The sequence below is a fragment of the Choloepus didactylus genome, chromosome 20 (genome assembly GCF_015220235.1).
Source record: "Choloepus didactylus isolate mChoDid1 chromosome 20, mChoDid1.pri, whole genome shotgun sequence".
NCBI lineage: Eukaryota > Metazoa > Chordata > Mammalia > Pilosa > Megalonychidae > Choloepus > Choloepus didactylus.
The window spans coordinates 33,387,220-33,405,615 of NC_051326.1; the positions used below are offsets into that span (position 1 = coordinate 33,387,220).

Sequence of the window (18,396 nt, forward strand, 5' to 3'; positions counted from 1 at the left end):
TCTGAAAAATCTGCTTGCAAGAGAATGGCTTAAGGAGGAACTTGACCCGGACTTGAAGCATGGGTAAGAAGAGAATTCCTGGCAGCAGAAGTGGTTTTCCATGGAGGCCGTGGTGGATATTTAAGGGTCAGTGAGGAAACCAATCAGGTTAGAAGAAAGAGTTTGAGCTGGGTCACAGTGGGAGAAAATGTTGGAAGGCTAGGTGGAGGCTGACTTTGGGAAATTTCAAATACCAGGATGAAGAGTTTTGACCATAGTGGGTAAATAATGGGGAACCCCTGAAAATAGACACTGAGCTAGGCACTGAACCAAAACAAGACACCAGGCAAATATCTGCCAAGTTGGTCTGATTTGCATCTTTTGCAGAACATTACTTGCCATATATGTGCATTTACTTAATTTATGCACACACAAGGGAAATTCTACCGACCTGCTTGTCTGTATTTACTTCATCTCCAAATACTCATGATATCTGGGTGGGAACAGAAGGAGGGGGAGAATAAAACAGTTTGTGAGCCTACCCTAGACCAGGCACTTCCCTGTGGCATTTCATTGAATCTTCACAGGCCTCTGGATGTGGGTACAACTTCCCTGGTAACACCCTGAGATGGTAAGTAACTGTCTTAGTTTGCTAGGGTTGCTGCAACAAAGTACTACAGACTGATTGGCTTAAACAACAGTAACTTATTGTCTCACAATTTTGGAGGCTACAAGTCCAAAATCAAGGCTTTCAGAGAAAGCAGGTTCATGCTTTCTCTGAAATCTGTAGCATTCTGGTGGTGGTTTGCCAGCATACCTCTGTCACAGGGCCATCTCTCTCTCTTTCTGTTTCCCCTCCTCTGTCCAAATTGCTTCAGCTCATAAGTACTCCAGTAACATTGGATTAAAGCCCACCCCAATTCAGTGGTGGTCTCGCCTTAACTAATAGCATCTTCAAAGATCCTGTTTACAAATGGGTTCACAGACCCAAGACCACGGGTTAGAACTTGAACATGTCTTTGTGGGGGTTGTGATTCAATCCATAACAATAACTTTCCCAGATCACAGAGCTAGTAAGTGGTGGAGTTAGAATTCCAACTCAGTTTTGGCACCAAAGCCCTCTCCAATCTCTTGTGTGAGAGCCTTCCAATAGCAGATACAGGAATTGTGTTCCCACTCCTAGTTCCTTTTCACAGACTCACATTTCCAACTAGATTCACATTTCTAGGAGTGCTTTCATATCCTGGTTTTCTATTCTTATCCATTTTGGGTCTTTGGAGTCAGATAATTCTGGGTTTAAATTTCATTTCCACCACTTACTATCTGATGGCAGGGGTGGATTTACCATGAAACTAATGAACCTTAAATTTCAGGACCCCTTCATTTGCAAGCCCTCTACCTAATCTTTTTTTTTTAATCAGCAGATTTTATTGAGATGTATTCAATTACCATATTTCTATCCAAAATACACAGTGTTTCACAGTATCCTCACTTAGTTGTGCAATCATCATCATTCTCAATTTTAGACAATTTTCATTGCTCCAAAGAGAAAAATAAGAGACACACACAAACAAAAAAGAAAACCCAAAACACTCCATATCCCTCATCCACTCCTGTGATGGTTAGGTTCATGTGACAACTTGATGGTGATGTGTCAACAGGTGATGGTGTCCAGGTGTTTGGTCAAATAAGCACTGGCCTAACTGCAAGGACATTTGTGGCTGGTTAATAAACCAGAAGGCTAGTTTATTAAATCAGCAGTCAGTTGGCTGCAGCTGTGACTGATTACATCAACAAAGGGTGTGTCTTCCGTAATGAGAGAATTCAATCAGCTGGATTTAATCCAATCAGTTGAAGACTTTTGAGCCAGAAAGATAGAGGACCTTCACTTCTTCTTCAGCTAGTCAGAGAAGCACTTTCTGGGGAGTTCATCAAACCCCATCATCGGAGTTGCCAGTTTGCTGCCTACCCTCTGGAATTTGGACTCATGCATACCCACAGTTGCATGAGACACTTTTACAAAATCTTATATTTATAGAGATATCTCTTGTTGATTCTGTTTCCCTAGAGAACCCTAACTAATACAACTTGCTACCAGGCTGAAATACTTAGCTGAGGAGATCTCCAGACTACATGTGGAGGATGTCGCCTGGCTTCTGCTTGCAACTTATAGTAACATGTGACAGGACAGAGTTAAGCTGAGAAATGAACTCTTGGGTACAAAGAAACCAGAAACTGAGAGTTCAGAAAAGTCTGGACTTCCAGAAAGTGAGACCCAGAGGCTACAGCCCCACTTGAGGATTTAACCAAACATGAAACCCGTCTACCATTTCAGTACAAGCAAGGATTGGAGATGGAGTTATCCAGAAAGGATTTGTGGAAAGTCCTCTTGTCTGATGGTTTTGACCCCTGTAAACTGCATGCCAAGCCTACAGAATTTTTGGTCTGGACTGGAGGAAATGAAGAAGAAACAAATTGAAGAAAAAATGTCTTCAAAAACAGAACCATGGAGGTTGAGGTCTGGAGTCGAGAGGTCCGGGGCAGGAAGAGTGGAGAGGCCCACCCGCACATTTAAAGGGTGAGTTTGCCCAGGAGGCAGAGGGCAGGCCTTCCACCTCCATGCTCAGGAAGAGTGCTGCCACCCATGCCCTAGAGACAGTGGAGCACATTCCCCAGGGATTGGGGAAAGCCTGGCCACCACCCCACTGTTTGGAGAGGGAAGAGACTCTGCGGCGGAGAGGCAGAGTCCAGGTGGCACCCTGATGTTTGAGGAGGGTGGGGCAGAGAAAAAGGTGGTCTCCCCAATGTGTGGATATGTTGGAGCACTCACCCCAGAAAACGGCTGCTTCGAAGGCCCTTGGAAAGGGTTGGACTCCTGCTCTCTCAATCCCCAAGGATACAACAAACTCTATAAATGATGCTCAGACTTTGAAATCTAATGGAGTTTGCCCTGCAGGTTTTAGGAACTGTTTCAGTGCTGTGAACCCTGTTTTCCTTATCATTTCTCCTTATGGCAGTGGGAATGTTTATCCTATGACTGTCCCTCCTTTGCATATTGGAAGCAGATAACTTGTTCTAGGTTCACAGGTCCATAGCTAGAGGGGAATTTTGCTTTAGGACAGACCACATTTGTAACTGGTTTTGATGAGATCTTGTACTTACCTATTGTTACTGAAATGATTTAAGTTTTTGTGATATTGTGATGGGATGGATGTATTTTGTATATGGAAAGATCATGTTTTTCTGGGGTCCCAGGGGTGGAATGTGCCAGTTTGGCTCCCAGAAAAAGCCATGTTCTTTGATGCAATCTTGTGGGGGCTGATGTATTAGTGTTGATTAGGTTGGAATCTTTGGATTAGGTTGTTTCTATGAAAATGTGACTCACCCAACTGTAGGTAATAACTCTGATTAGATATTTTCCATGCAGGTGTGGCCCCACCCATTCAGCATGGATCTTGATTGGTTAGTGGAGTAGTTTAAAAAGAGCCACACACATTTACTTGGAGGATCTGAGAGCAGGGACATGAATGGACATTTGTGCACTGGTGTTTATGGAGAGAGTATACATGATTTGAAATGGGTGGAGGTGGCCTAAAGGTACATCGACTGAGGAACAGAATGGTGAACTATGGTGTGTGCATGCAATGAAATATTGAGCTACTGCAAGAAGGAGTGAAGCTGCGAGACACCCAACGAGATGAATGGAACCTGTAGACAGTATTTTCAGTGAACTACGTCTGCAACAAAGGCAAACACTAATAATGCCTCACCAGTATGGACTAAATACAATGTGTAAACTCAGAATTGAACCTTAGAGCACAGCTTATCAGAGGAAGGCTTTTTATAATGGCCCCTAGATTGTAAGCTCTTAAAGCAGTCACATCTCTTCCTGAATTGTAATGTCTATCTCCAGATTCCGAGATGCTGCTCCCTTTGTGTATAACCTGATCGATCCCTGGAACTTTGGGTATCTGTGTGACAGATACCAGAGCTAGAACTTGGCAAATATGAATGTCAGTATTAGCACATATAGCAACTGTTAAAAAAGCAGAAAAAGAATCCAGACTTCAACTAGAGATATGAATGAAGCAGATGTGGTTAGGACGAGGGCAAATTGGGCCAAAGGGTAAAGGACAATACCAACTGCATTTTAAAACTTCAAATTCCATGTGAGACCAAGGCAAGAGATGTTTAGTTGGTGCAAGATCTATATTTCCTAAACAATTTAACTCTCACAGTTCGTTCAAATACCATAATTACATGAAACTTTTAATATGAAGTGAGACCTGGTAGTTTTGCATAGGTTAGTGTGAAATAGCGACACATCCCAAAGTAATTTGGACAGAGAATAAAAATATATATGCAGGGTCTCCCTGAGGAGCTGGGGGAAAATGCAGAGGTGTTGGGCTTTCTCACCTGGATTGTTGCTGACGTTCTCACAAACATTGAGGACTGGCAGTTTGATGTGCTGAGCCCTCCATCATGGGACTTGCCCTTATGAAGCTCGTCACTGCAAAGGAGAGGATAAACCTCCTTATAATTGTGCCTGTCTCCCCCTGAGTACCTCTTTATTGCTCAGATGTGCCCCCCGCCCAGCTAAGCCAACTTGGCAGATGAACTCACTGCCCTCCCCCTATGTGGGATCTGACTCCCAGGGGTGTAAATCTCCCTGGCAATGCAGGATATGACTCCCAGGGATGAATGTTTACCCGACATAGTAGGATTGAGAACATCTTCTTGACCAAAGGGGGGATGAGAAATGAAACAAAATAAATTGTCAGTGGATGAGTGATTCCAAATGGAGTCGAGAGGTCATTCTGGTGGGCATTCTTATGCACTATATAGGTAACCCTTTTTTAGGTTTTAAAGTATTGGAATAGATAGAAGTAAATACCTGAAAATATCAAACTGCAACCCAGTAACCTTGATTCTTGCAGACAATTGTATAGCATTGTAGCTTACAAGAGGTGACAGTATAATTGTGAAAGCCTTATGGATCACACTCCCTTCATTCAGTGTATGGATGGATGAGTATAAAAATGGGGACAAAAAACTAAATGAAAAATAGAGTTAGGGGGTGTTTTGGGTGTTCTTCTTTACTTTTATTTTTTATTCTTATTTTTACTTTTTCTGGTACAAGGAAAATGTTCGAAAAATGAATGCATGACTATGTGATGGTATGGTGAAAAATTGTACACTTTGGATGATTGTATGGTATGTGACTAAAACTCAATAAAACTGAATTAAAAAAAAAAAAAAAGAGCCACACAGGCCCAGATGCTTGCTGCAGCTGAGAGACACATTTTGAAGATGGCCGTTGGAAGCTGATGCTGACATTTTGGAGAACGCCATTTTGAAACGCAACCTAGGAGCAAGCAGACGCCAGCCATGTGCCTTCCCAGCTAACAGAGGTTTTCCGAATGCTAATGACTTTTCTCCAGTGAAGGTACCCTATTGTTGATGCCTTACCTTGGGCACTTTATCACGTTAAGATTGTAACTTTGTAACCAAATAAACCTTCTTTATACAAGCCAATCTATTTCTGGTGTTTTGCAAAACAGCAGCATTAGCAAACCAGAACGCCCCATGCCCATCCAATTATTTACCCCTAGTATTGGTGTGGTACTTACTAGTAAGGTATACTGTTAATTATAGTCCATAGCATGCAATAGGTAATTTTTCCCCATATCCCACTCTATTGTTAACTCTTTGTACAAGTGTCCTCTACCGAATCTTGAATCCCTGATTTTGTATTGTTGTCCTTAAAAAGGGTTCCAACAATTATATAAGCTCTAAGCCCCATAAAACCAGGATCTGCCCTGGCTGGGTGACCTCAGTCTAGTTACATAACCTTTCTGAGACTTCATTTCCTCACCTGAATAAAACCACCCTGGACACTGGGTGAGCATTCCAGTTGACACATGGTACCAGAAATGCTGAAATAACTCCAAGAACCTTGATTTCACCCAGGCTTATGCCTAACACAGGTTCACAGAGCTTTCAGGCCAAAAGAAATACCTAACAGATTAGTTTATTAAGTACTTAGGTCCAAATAACAAGTATTTAAGTCCTAACAATTTAGTAGTAGTTTGAAAAAATAATGCACATAAATTGAAAGAAAAACTGATATTTTTATTTTATTCTTAAATAATTATAATTACTTTCTTAATGGGGTTTGTGCACTTGTTGAGCACTATGCAAATTCTCAAACCTTAGAATCAGATTGCACACAACCACCCTCATTTCCTTTTCCATATCAATTTCCATGCACTGCTTGTGTTTTAACACAGCAGCTGCCAAAAAACCGAACTTCAAAGAGATATGATGGCATCAAAATATAATGTTGAAACTGTGAATTTCCTAATAGTCCACGCAGTGCCCAACAGATGTCAAGTACCACTGTACTTTCCCTGAAATTTAAAAATATTCCAAGATGCCCCTGTGAATTTCCTGCAGCATCCCGGCACACTATTCAGGAACCGTGGATCTAACAAAACTATTAGAGGCTATATCAGGAGCCAACCAGAGGGCAGCATAGTTCTCTCCAGAAGAATGGGAGGGGGTGGGGGAAGCCACCTGTGCTCTGACAGTTTGCTCAAACTGTCCACAGAAAATCTTCCTTGAAGACTCTCTTCCTACATCTCCTTCCAGCCTCGGTTATGGCTATTTACATAATATTAACAAAGCAAGGAATAATGGTGGGTCGTTGGGAGGCCAGGGCTCTAGTCCCAGATCTGCCACTTGTAAGGTGTAACAGCTTGGCCATAACCTCATCACTCTTCTTTCCAAAGTCTCTTACAACTTTAAATATCTATGATCTTGTGTGTCTATCGTCAAGCTTTATCATGAGGCCAAAGTGTTTTGGTTTTTTTTTTTAACACAATTTTATTGAGATATATTCATACGCCATACAATCCATAAAAAGTATACAATCAGTGGCTCACAATATCATCATATAGGTGTGCATTCATCACCATGATAAATTTTAGAATATTTCATTACTCCAGAAGAAGAAATAAATATTAAAAAGAAAACCCCAAACATCCCATACCCCTTATCTGCCTCCCCTATTGTTGACCTATAGTATTGACGTAGTATATTTGTTACTGTTGGTGAAAGAATATTAAGATATTGCTTTAACTATAGTCCACACTCTGCAATTGGTACATTTTCGCCCCATATATCCCTCTATGAGGCCAAAATTAATTCGTTTGATTTTAATTTGGCCTCATCAGGTGAGAAGAAAAATGTTTCTTTTATCTGCATGCTCGGGAGCTGAGGATATGCTGTCTTTAAATTAAAAAAAAATCTATTTCACATGAGGCTAATTTTCAAGAAGTGGGAAAGAACAACGAAAAGCTTTATGAACAGGGTTCTGGATGCCAAAAATGTTTCTTGATCTGAATGCAGGTAATTGGGTGTATTGAGTTTGGGGAAATTCGTTAAGCTTTTACTTGTGTATTTTATAGTTAATTATAAAGGGGAGGGAGAAGCAAATTGCAGAATTGAAACGATATATAAATTATATAAAAATACAATATAAACAATACTATTAAAAAACACAAAATCCTGACAGTGAATTGTAAAAAAGGGTAAATATGCTATATGTTTGTGGTAATGTTTTAAAATAAATTTTAATAATTTGAAAAACAAAATAAAATAAAGCTCTTGCCAGCTATGAGCATGCTTTAAGACAGGCCAGAGGAAGGTGGAGGGCCTTACTCTTGGTTCTCTCTGCATGATATAGTAGGATATTTTTTTAAGATCTTCCTTTTACCTGCTCTCCTCCTTGTCACAATACCAAGGGTCAGCTGATTAGCCAATGAGGATCCATTAAAAAATACAGTTTATCAGGACAGTTTGCAGAGTTAATATAAGCAAAATCCACGTTGCTCAAGAATTCAGTATCGGCTAAGCAAACATGAGTAGCCAAGAGGCAGAGGCCATTGCTTGATCTAAAGGCCTTTGTGTGTTATCAGCTCCTATCACTTGTGCTTGCTCAGGAGAGTCCAGACAGAGCCAAGGGAACTATCAGTGGCCAGAGCCAGCGTGTTCCAGCAGAAAGAACACTAGTCGCCAGCGTCCTACCCTTGGTGACACAACTGGCTGTGTAACCACAGCATTCACTTACCATCCAGATCTCTTTCCTCTTCTGTAAAATGATGACTAGACAATGGGTAAGGTTCCTTCTAGCTTGGAAAATTAAATCCTTTCAGGATTTAGTCATTCTAGGAGAATATTTAATAGTCTCAAGGAAACCTGAAAGAAGAGGTAAATAAGAATCTCACCCTGGAAAGGATAAAGCCATCTTCAAAAACATCTTCAAGCCAGTGGCCCAGACTGGAGACCCAGGGCAAACATGTGACTCTAACTGACTTCAAATATAGGGCAAAACAGAAGGCTTCAGGTGCAGTAGCAGTAGTGAGCTGAATTTGTGGGGCTGGGTAAGCATGCCAGTTTAGTGGGTTAGAATATGGGAAAACCATGTGATGGCAAGTTTGCAGCCAAGTAGAAATAAACATGAAAAGTGGCTGCTGTTGCTACATGCTTTTATCCAATCAGTGCTGTGTTAGGATTCATTCGACACGGTACATGAGGGTTTCAAGTATAAGAAAACACTGCAGATTTTACTCAGGTTCATTTTCTCTCTCCATAGGAGCCAAGGAAGTTAAGTGAAAGAAAGCAATGCATACTACTAGTTACAGAGTATCGAGGAATTAGACAAACCTTTCTGAACCTCAGTTTTTTCATCTGCAAAATGAGGGTCATAATAGTCCTTTCCTCAAAGGGTTGTTGTGACCTAAAGCACATGAGCATGTGAGCGATTATTATTTATAATGCATTGCTGAACTTCTAGAAAGTCACTCAAAGTCCTTTGGCCACTCAGATCAGAGGAATGAATTCTTTCAGAACTATGATTTGCCAAAGAGTCTTGGATGGAGAGGCACTCGGGTTGGATTACCGAGGGATTCATAATAGGAATAATTATTAACACCAGAGCTTTGCCTTATGATTAAATCTGACCCCAGGGGAGCCACCTTACCTATTGGCTGGCTGAACCTCCTGGGGACACTCTGAAGGAGCCTCACTTGGAGGCTCTAAGGGAGAGAGTTCTTGAATGGTTCCTCTTCCAAGTCTTTAAGGTATTGATCAATTAAGTGGCATTATTTTTAAACTACAAGGTTATAGAAGATGATGGAGAACCTGAAACATAAGAATCAGTCAAAGTCCCCAGTAGTCTAAAAGTCTGAGGCCAAAAGGCTCTGCTCTTTCTTTATATTTTTAGTAAAAGGAGGACAGTGGAACAAAGGTTTGGCACCTAGATGGAGAAGTAGGTTTATTCATTCAAGGCCCAGTGTCTTTCCCCAATCAATCTTCATAGGTGTGGCAAGACTGTCATTCACTGAGACTGGAAGTATAATTCAGTACAGTCTGTCTGGAGAACAATTTAACATTGAGAATCAAGACTCCCTAAAATATTTGCATCCTTTGATTCCTTAAAAAAAATGGTTACATTATGGTACAGCTATTCAATGGCATAGTATGGAACCATTAAAATATTTATGATGCGTTTAAGGAAATTGTAAATATTTATAAGATATTAAGCACAAAAAGCAAGATACCAAATGATTTGCACAGAATTATTAACTATAAAAGAAAAATAAACGTAGAAAAATGTGAAGAAATATCCTAATATGTAAAGTGCTTGCTTTGGGGAGGTAGAATTACGGGTGCCTTCTCCCCCTAATTACTTATACTTTCCTTTATTTGTCGGTTTATAGAGTAAGCACATATTACTCTGATTATAATGGGGGAGGGGCGGAGACTGAAAACGACCTCAAATCCTATTTCCTAATCAATTCTTTCAATCAGGCGAATTTCCTTCTAACCCCTTCTTTAAAATTTTGAAGGTTCCTAAGGGCCTTTCAGGCACCTAGACCAGTGCGGGGCTGCTGGAAGGAAGATTGCGCGAGGGCCGCGGCACACAGAGGAGGGAAGTCTCTGACTCGGGCCGGTCTCTGCGCGCTCTCTCCCCCACTGCGAGAGCAGAGGAGGCTGCTCTAACTCGCTTCTCCTCGGGAGGGGCTCTGGCCAGGTTGCACCCTTGCAGTGCATGGCGAGCTACTGGACAAGCTGAGTTTTATCCTGCCTTCCTCCTGCTCGCCCGGAGCTGCGGCCGTGGGCCCAGCCCCCCTTCTCCCCACCCCCGCACTGGGCCCACTGCCGAAACCCAGGGCCGCGGCAGGCGGAAGCGCCCGTGCAAGAGGAAGAGAGGGAGGGAGGGAGAGAGGGAGGCCCCTCCTTGCCAGCTCAAACTCCTGGCGACTGGAGGCCGGGAGGAGGCGGCGGCGCGGACGTGCCCGGCCCCACGGAGAGCGGTGCAGCCCGACTCGGCCTGGTGCCTCCTCCCTGCGTCCGCCCCTGGGCGCCCGTGGTCTTGGGGTGGGTAAGGTAGAGAGCGCCCCCAGCCGCCCAAGACCGCTCCCTCCGGGCCGCCAGCCTTGCAGAGGAGAAGGGGGCGGGTGGGGAGGAGGCCGTGGTGCGACCGCAGGGCGGGCTCCCGGCAGCCCCAATGCACAACCCTCTGGACGTTCGGCTCCTTTGTCCGAGATCTGCTTGGCCAGCGGATTGGAGTCCCGTCGCTGAGTGGTGCGCGCGCTTTAGCGTTGGTGTGGACGGCTGGGGAGGCTGCTTAGTTTCTCCCCGCGCGCCTCCCTTAGTGTCTGGCTGCCAGGCGGACTCTCCAGGATCCCGATTGTTAACGCACGCCTCAGTATCAGGCCACCAGACAAGATTTTCTTTGGGGGCTTGGCTCATTTTTTTGCCTGTCAGCGCACCCTCTTATCTCGTCGGTCTTTGTAGCTCTCGTGTCCTCTACTTCTTTCCTGCAGTTCCGCTGCTTTCCAAGGCTGTCTGACATGCCAAAGGCCTTGAACCTATCCTTCTAGTCTCCAACGTCAACCCATCGTCATTCATCAACTTCGATAATCTCCTCCCCATCACACACTAATCTTGCCGACACACATGCCCAAGGCTAAATAACATTCATCTCCTCTTTGCCACTGGGACAAGATACTGCTCTCTCACTTTTCGCCAACAAATACTTCCAAAGGAAAGAACAGTTTACACTGGCTACGTCAGCCAAGATAATGCGGGGCCCAGTGCAAAATGATATGCAGGACCAAGAATTTCAAGACAGCAACAGACCATTAAACCAAGCCTTGGACCCTTCCAATCAACTGACCCCGTGCCACTGAAGCCAGCCTTGCCAGCACCCTTTCGGTCCTCAAGCCTATGCATCTGACCACCACCCTAATCCCCACCCATTTGTTGGAAGAATAAATGAATAATCTCTTCATTGTGGCTAGTTATTAGAACCAGGAAACTTTTCTTGGTCAGCCATCTCCCTTTACTTGTTTGCAGCACTGACATGGCCTACTACCTTTTTCCTTATAAAACACCCTTTTCCTTTGGCTTCTGTAACATTCCACCAATGGGTTTCCCTTGCTCCCAGGTGTATTCCTCTAACTCTTTTGCTGCCTTTTCTTTTCTTTCTTTAGAGCATTATCTGTGTGTGTTTCCAAGTCCTGAATTGCTCTTTTTCTTTCTAATTCCATTGGGAGAGATTGTCCTCCCCATTTCTGTCACTTTATTTGGGCATATAATGGTCCAGCCTTTATCTCCAGTCCAAAGTTCCTTCCCAAACCCTAGTCTTGCTTTTCTGACCCCATCTTGGGTGTCCTGGCAATTCAAAGGTAATAAGTTAAAAATTAAATGTATATCTGTTTGCTTTCCTCTCTCCTCCTTTCATCCTTCTTTTTTTTCTTTTTTCCTTTTCCCCTTTTTCCTCCCTCTTATTACTCTCCCTCCTGTCTTAACTTCCTTCCTGGTGGGAATTGAGCAAAAAGAAAATATACTGAAGTGTGTGGGAGTGGGGCAGGAAGACAGTCCAGCAGTGGTTGAAACCTGCAAAAGGAGGGTAGCTAGGTTGGTGGACTGGATACACATATACAGGGGGACTTAACAAAGCAAATGTATTGAGGATAATCAGAGCTAGGTTTCACACTGTTGGAGAAAGAAGACACAAATATGGAAAGGCAGAACACTGTTGAAGTGGTATATGGGTTGCAGTTGGAGAAGGTATTAGTATTTATTTATATTGATAGATAATATATATGTATAAATACATGTGTGTATAAAAGTCCCTTGAGAGGGCCTGAGGGCAGCAACATCCCAGGAGTAATGAGCTCATCTCATGCCTGGATCTTGGTTTCTAAATACTCTCCACTAAAAGGAACCATAGCTAATTGAAAGAATGGCTTATTTCAGGGCAGGGGCAGGGAAAGAACAAGATGAGCCTGGACCATCTAGTTGTGCCAGAAAGTGGGGATGTGTCAAAAGGACACAGAAACCAATTTGCAGGGGCTCCCACTGGCCAAAACTGAGATAATTTGAACATCAACATAAATAACAAGAGTAACAGACTTTAACCTACTGAATAAAATAGTAATCCATGAGTCCACATTGATTAAGTAAATACGTGAATAAATAAGTGCAGTTGAAAAGAAAGCTTTCCTTACGGTAAAATGACAACTAATAAATATAAAACAAATAATAGAATTAGAAAATCACCATCTGACAACCATCTTAGTAATAATTATTTCAGGTGAGAAATAGCAATTTGTGCTCAAACTAATGAGTGAAACTGAAACAAGGAACACGATTTTACATAGGCCCAAAGTATCTCCTCACACAATATTTTAGTCATTAGAAAAGGGAAGGCAGGGGTGGTGGTGGGGGGTGGTAACTACCATGGAGAAAGCTGACAGATATCATCTTAAATAATTAGAGTTAACACCACCATTAATGGGAGAAATTGACATTGTTTGCCACCTGATAGGATATAGAAAGAACACAGCATCACTTCTGTGATGTTCTAGTTAAAAATGCACAAACTGGGCTCATGCATGAGGAAACATCTGACCATTCCAAACTGAGAAACAACCTGCAAAATAGCCTGTAATATTTTAAAAGGCCAAGGGTGTGACAGTCAAGGAAAATTGAAGAACTGTTCCTGATTGAAGAGCCTCAAAAGTCATGATAACTGGGTGCAACTTGTGATCCTGGATTAGATCTTTTTGCTATAAAGGACATTATTGCAACAATAGGCAAACTTTGAATGAAAGTTATTGGGAGTTATTTCATACTATTCTTTCAGTACAACAATTTTCCCGTAAGTTTGAAATTATTTCAAAATAAAAAGAAAATGTAACAACCCGTCACCACCACCAACAATCTAGCTTTTCCTCTAGACTTCCATTAATAGCAGCCACATTCTCCTGTCACCCAAGTTTAGAAAGTTTGGGATCATATTTTGCCCTTCCACTCCCATCCCACCATCCCACTACTCTCTAAATCCTATCAATTCTTTTTTTAAAAAAGGTGTCACACAGCTGCCTTTTAAATTAAACTTCCACCTTTTTTTTTTATAATGGCCCTACCTACCTCACATACTGTTGTAAGGATTAAATGAGAGTGTTTGTGAAAAGAATTTATATAAGATAAAGCACTATGTAAGCCGAAGGTCTTCTTACACCATCTCAAGTCTGGATTACTGCTGTTCACTGTTGTCTAAACTCCTAACTGATCTTCCCTTCTTAGATTGCTCCCTTAACCAGTCGGTCCTGTATACAGTTACCAGAGTAATCTGTCTAAAAGCACACATTCATTCTTTGGGTCCTTGCAAAGACTGATGTTCTGTGAGTTGAACCAAGGTGGCCTGCCTTCATATCAAATAACAATGACCTTCTCCAAATTCACAGAGGAAAGAAGTTAATAGGTAGAATTTTCTCAAATTAAAGTTTTTTTCCCCTATACTTGTTTTCCACAGAAGTGAGGATCCTAGATGGTGCATTCCCTGCTCTTTCCCCTGCTCCTCATACTCCTTAGCACCTATATATTTTCCTTAGAGTTTATGAGTGTGTATGTGCATATATTTGTGTGTGTGCATGTATTTCCTCACTTGTTCCTCACAAATAGGATTAGTGTGAAGTAAATATCTTCCCAGATAAGGAAACTGAGACTCACAGAAGTTAAAGGACCCACCCAAGGCTGTGAAGCAGGGTGGGGCAGCCATATCAGAAGCACCCAAGAGTCTTCCCTCCCCATTTTACACTTAAGATATAAACTAAACATCCTTGGCTGCTGAGTTTGAGGTAATGGCAGGACACTCAAAGTGGAAACCCCCAATAAACAGGGGGATGTGTGGGATAAAATTAGGGAGGATGGTCAGGATTGGAGACATAGATTTGGGAGTGATCTTCGAATCTGTTAGAATGGACTGAGCTGATGAGTCCTCTAAGGAGAGACCATAAGAGAGAAAATAGGGTAAACCGCAACAAATTGAAGGGAAAGTTCATGGTTAAGGGACAGGGAGAAGAATCAGAGTTTGAGAAGTCAGTAATACAAGGCAGAAAGGTAAGATAGCTGGAGAAGAGAGCAGGCATCAGTAAGTCACTAAAATGAAGTAGACTCTTAAGAAGAAAAGAAACTATATCAAATGCAACAGAGGGATCAAGCAGGATGAAGATGGAGAAAAGGACATTCAATATGGTAATTAGGGAGATCACAGAAAGCCCTGAGAGAGCAATTTCCATGACGTTAAGCCTGAAACAAGGTTTCATGCGTTTAAGGGGAGTAAATATTGAAGAACAGCAGAAAAATACAAGTGTACGTTGCTGGAAAGTTCTTAGTAAAATGAAGGAGAGGAAAACAAGCCTGGGTCAAATGATGAAATTTCTGAGACTAGTTATAAAATGTGGAGTAAAGAATGTCAGACTGGTGAAAGAGAAGGTTTAATGGAGAAAGCGAGGTCCTGGGATGGCCAAAGGGGTGGGGATGGGAGGGGGGGTGGCGGTGTCAGGAGTACAGGTGGGTGACGGGATTAGCCTTAGCAAGAGTCATTTTGTCTGAAATCATGCCCCTCTCCCCTAGAGACATGGAGATACACGGCCCATGAGATTCTTCACTCACCCCTCCAAGGTGCTGTGGCGAGATGAGGCTTATATACAACTGAAACTGGGCTTAAAGAGACATCTCTTAAATACTTTGTCACAAGATTTTGTTTTGAATTCTCCTAAAATTAGGGCTTAATAAAGTGATTAATTTCTACTATAGAAATCTGAGCATAGTAGAAGGAATTTGGAATATTTCTCAGCTGGGATCTTAACACTAGTAATGAGTGTGGGATTTATAAGATGGAGAAAAGAAAGGCAAAGTGATCAGGGGGAAAAGTTTGCTAATTGAAAAGCCATAAGAAGAAAGCCCACCATCAGAGTGGGGCTCCTTGGCAATGGTAGGTGCCAGAGCAATGTAGAAAGTATAGGGGGAGAGTGGTATTTAGAACCAATGCTGGGGAAAGGAAATACAAAGGTAGTTTCTGCCCTGGCTCTATACAACCAGAGCACCCTGGGCAGGCCTGGTAACATCTCTGAATCTTGGATTCTTGAGCTGTAAATTGGTGATAATAGTATCTTTCCTGTTTATCTCACGGGATTGTTATAAGGTTCAAATGTGTTAATAGTATATGAGAAAGGCACTGTAATCTAACAAACCATAAAAAAATTCAGGATTTGGATAAAGTCAGGGCAGGGGCCAGAGAACAGAAAATATGGAAAATATACAAAATATAGGGAGAAAAAGAACATTCAAGAGCAAGCGTGGGGAGTGTAGGTGACAAAGAGACCCTTGCAGCATGAAGACTAGAATTTATGGCATCAGGAAGAGCCTCTGAGCTTATCTCTTGCCATATTATCCATCCAGGGTACTCCATACATACTTCAAGGTCCATCCTTGACCTTTCCCCACTGGGAGAATAAATCCTGGCTCTTCAGCAGTCACCTCTATTTTAGGATGGATAACTATACATTTCGGTTACTTTTTTGGTATATATTTCTTTAGACTGGAAGTTCTTCAAAAAGTGACATTGAATATTTTGTTTGATTTGAATGGAGTCAAAGACCTGAGCTGAATAAATATGTCCCTAAAGATGTTGATATAAATATTAAAAACTCCTAAAAATCTCTTTCCAATAGTGAAAATTACATTTTCACCAACCTCAGCCATGGGCAGGAGGCAGTGCCCTGGACTCAGATGGGAGGGAAACGCGCGCCCTCTGGTGTCCTTTCCCGGCGGGTGTCAGTGAATAAAGAAGCCGGCGGAGAAATGAACAGCTCAGCTCAGCTCTTCCGATAACCTTCAGTTACGTCCAGTGCAGATCATGTGCTTACTGTGTAAAAGAAAATGTGGGAATATGTCGTGAGTGAGACTTAGGATTACTGTTCATACAAAAGGATCAAGACTTCAAAGGACACCTAAGTCAAGATTTACATAAAAACGTAAACCTGGTTGGTTAAGAAGGAGCTCTATTTGGCACTGAAGTTTCTTTTACAGCTTTAGCCCCAGGTTGTCTCCGACGTGGGTGGGTCAGCCTTCCAGCTGTCAGACTTCCTGAGCCCCTTCTAGGTTTAGACAAGCTCCCTGTGCACTGTCTCTTCTATTTTGGGATGGGAGTGGATGGCTCTGGGAACTCACTCTGCTTTCCTTTCTTTTCTGTAGTGCCCTTCCCATAGATATCTCTTGAGTAGCATCTCCTAACTCTGCCCCATCCCTAAATTGACTGGGACAGTGTCTCTATAGCTTTCCCTGCCCTTGATATTCACAAAGATAATTAAATAGGGCCTTAATTTTCAGGGTTTTTGCTGTTAATTCTAAGGGAAAACAACAGGAGAAACAAATATAGTAAGTTTAGGGACAAGCCATAAAGGATTAAGACACTTTGTTGCAATCCTGGTTCCTGGGAACAGCCTTTTGCCTTCTCTCAGAGCCCAGAGGGGTTAACATCCCCTTCCTCGGTGGCATCCTTCCCTAGTCCACGTGTGGTTGCCCCCTCTTTCTGGGAAGATCCTTCTTGGCCCAAGTGCCGACTGAGCCGGCATCAGGGCATGGCAGGAGATGCAGAACAATATCCAATCAGGTAGAAACAAGGGTTCATTGGGGAAGCAACATCGTGGACAGACTAGCTCTTTGGGGTCAACCAAGTCTGTGTTTAAATCCCAGCTCTGCTTCTTTGTTGCTGGGGCCATGTTTAGCACATTATTTTATCCTGAATCCTTCATCTATAAAATGGAGATAACAGAAACTACTTGCCTCATAAAGTTCTTGTGAAGATTAAATAAGATAGAGTACATAAATAGTTTAGGAAATATCTAGCTTAATAAATACCTGTCAATCACCCCCTTGCCCCTAAACTTCCTCCTATAGTTTCTGTAAGTTTCTTGGGATGCCTGAGTCTTCTGGGTCAGCTGCACATCTGAGGTAACTTTTCAGTCAACAAGAGCTGTATGGGAAGCAGAAGAATAGCTGCTTTGTCTGTGTTCTGGCGTAGGGTGGTGTGGGGAAGGTATTTCCAAACCATCCTAGTTCCTTCCCAGGGCTTTTTCCAGTTACCCAAGCCAGGAATCTGGGAGTCATCCTTGATTGTTCCTTCTCTCTCACCTCCCACAACTAAAATTCTAAATTCTGTTATTTCTGTTTAAGATAGTCTAAATCCTTCTAGTTCTCTCCACTCCCCTCCACTACTTTACTTCAAGACACCGTTGGGGCTTTCCTGGAAAACGGCAGTGGCTTCCTAACTGATCTTCAGTACTGTCCCTCTTCTTAATTATCCAGTTAGCTAGGGCTCTTTCTAAATGCATGTCTTAGCAAGTCACTTCCCTATTTAAAAGCCCATATTGATTGCTCAACTACTTGTCTAAACTCCTTGTGGCTTATCTTTCTGTTTTGGTTCCTTGCCTACTTTCCCAGCTTTCTCCCTCATCAATCCTGCCCCCAACTCCACTCTTCTATGGCTCTACCTATACTGGACTATTTACCATCCCAAGATTAAGTCACAGTGGCTTTCCTGGTTGCAGAACTTTTAGTGCTAAATCTAGGACAGTCTTGGGCAAACCAGGATGGTTGGTTACCCTCATTTTGCTCTGGATCCCTGTATACCTTATTCCTTTCTCTGCAATGCTGCCCCTTGCCTGCCTCACCTCCTATTTACTACTCATCCTTGGGTTTCAGCTCAGACATCACTTCTGCAACTCTCCAGAGTGGCTTTTTGTTCCTTCTATGGGAGCTCACAGCATCTTCTCTTTTCAACAATCACAGCATTGTAATTTCTGCTTTGTCTTCCTCATGGTTATAAACTCATTGTGGGCAGGAACATTTGTCTTCTCTGTATTTTCAGAGCCTAGTGTAGAATCTAGTATGTAGTAGGTGATCCGTAAAGTTTTGTAGAATTAATGAATATCAATATCAGCTTACCTTTACATTATCAATTGTCTGTCTAACTCATGTCACTATGAGGATGGT

The 18,396-nt window shown here is 42.4% G+C and overlaps 1 protein-coding gene and 1 long non-coding RNA gene across 3 annotated transcripts in view; both read right to left on the reverse strand.

Annotated features, from left to right (window-relative positions):
• Positions 1 to 7,873: 7,873 nt before the first annotated feature.
• On the reverse strand, positions 7,874 to 9,201 carry LOC119516264. Its single transcript, XR_005213262.1, has 3 exons — positions 9,023 to 9,201; positions 8,707 to 8,779; positions 7,874 to 8,238 (listed from the first exon to the last, which is right to left on the reverse strand). It is a non-coding gene; the product is annotated as an uncharacterized LOC119516264 (long non-coding RNA).
• A 6,936-nt stretch (positions 9,202 to 16,137) lies between these two features.
• The window catches only part of FBXO16 (F-box protein 16), an 85,843-nt gene continuing 83,584 nt past the window's right edge, over positions 16,138 to 18,396 (reverse strand). For both annotated transcript variants that reach the window (XM_037813029.1, XM_037813030.1), the window contains one exon: positions 16,138 to 16,267. In XM_037813029.1, the coding sequence (XP_037668957.1) occupies positions 16,237 to 16,267 (31 nt within the window). In that variant the 3' untranslated portion in view covers positions 16,138 to 16,236. The remainder of the gene's footprint in view (positions 16,268 to 18,396) is intronic.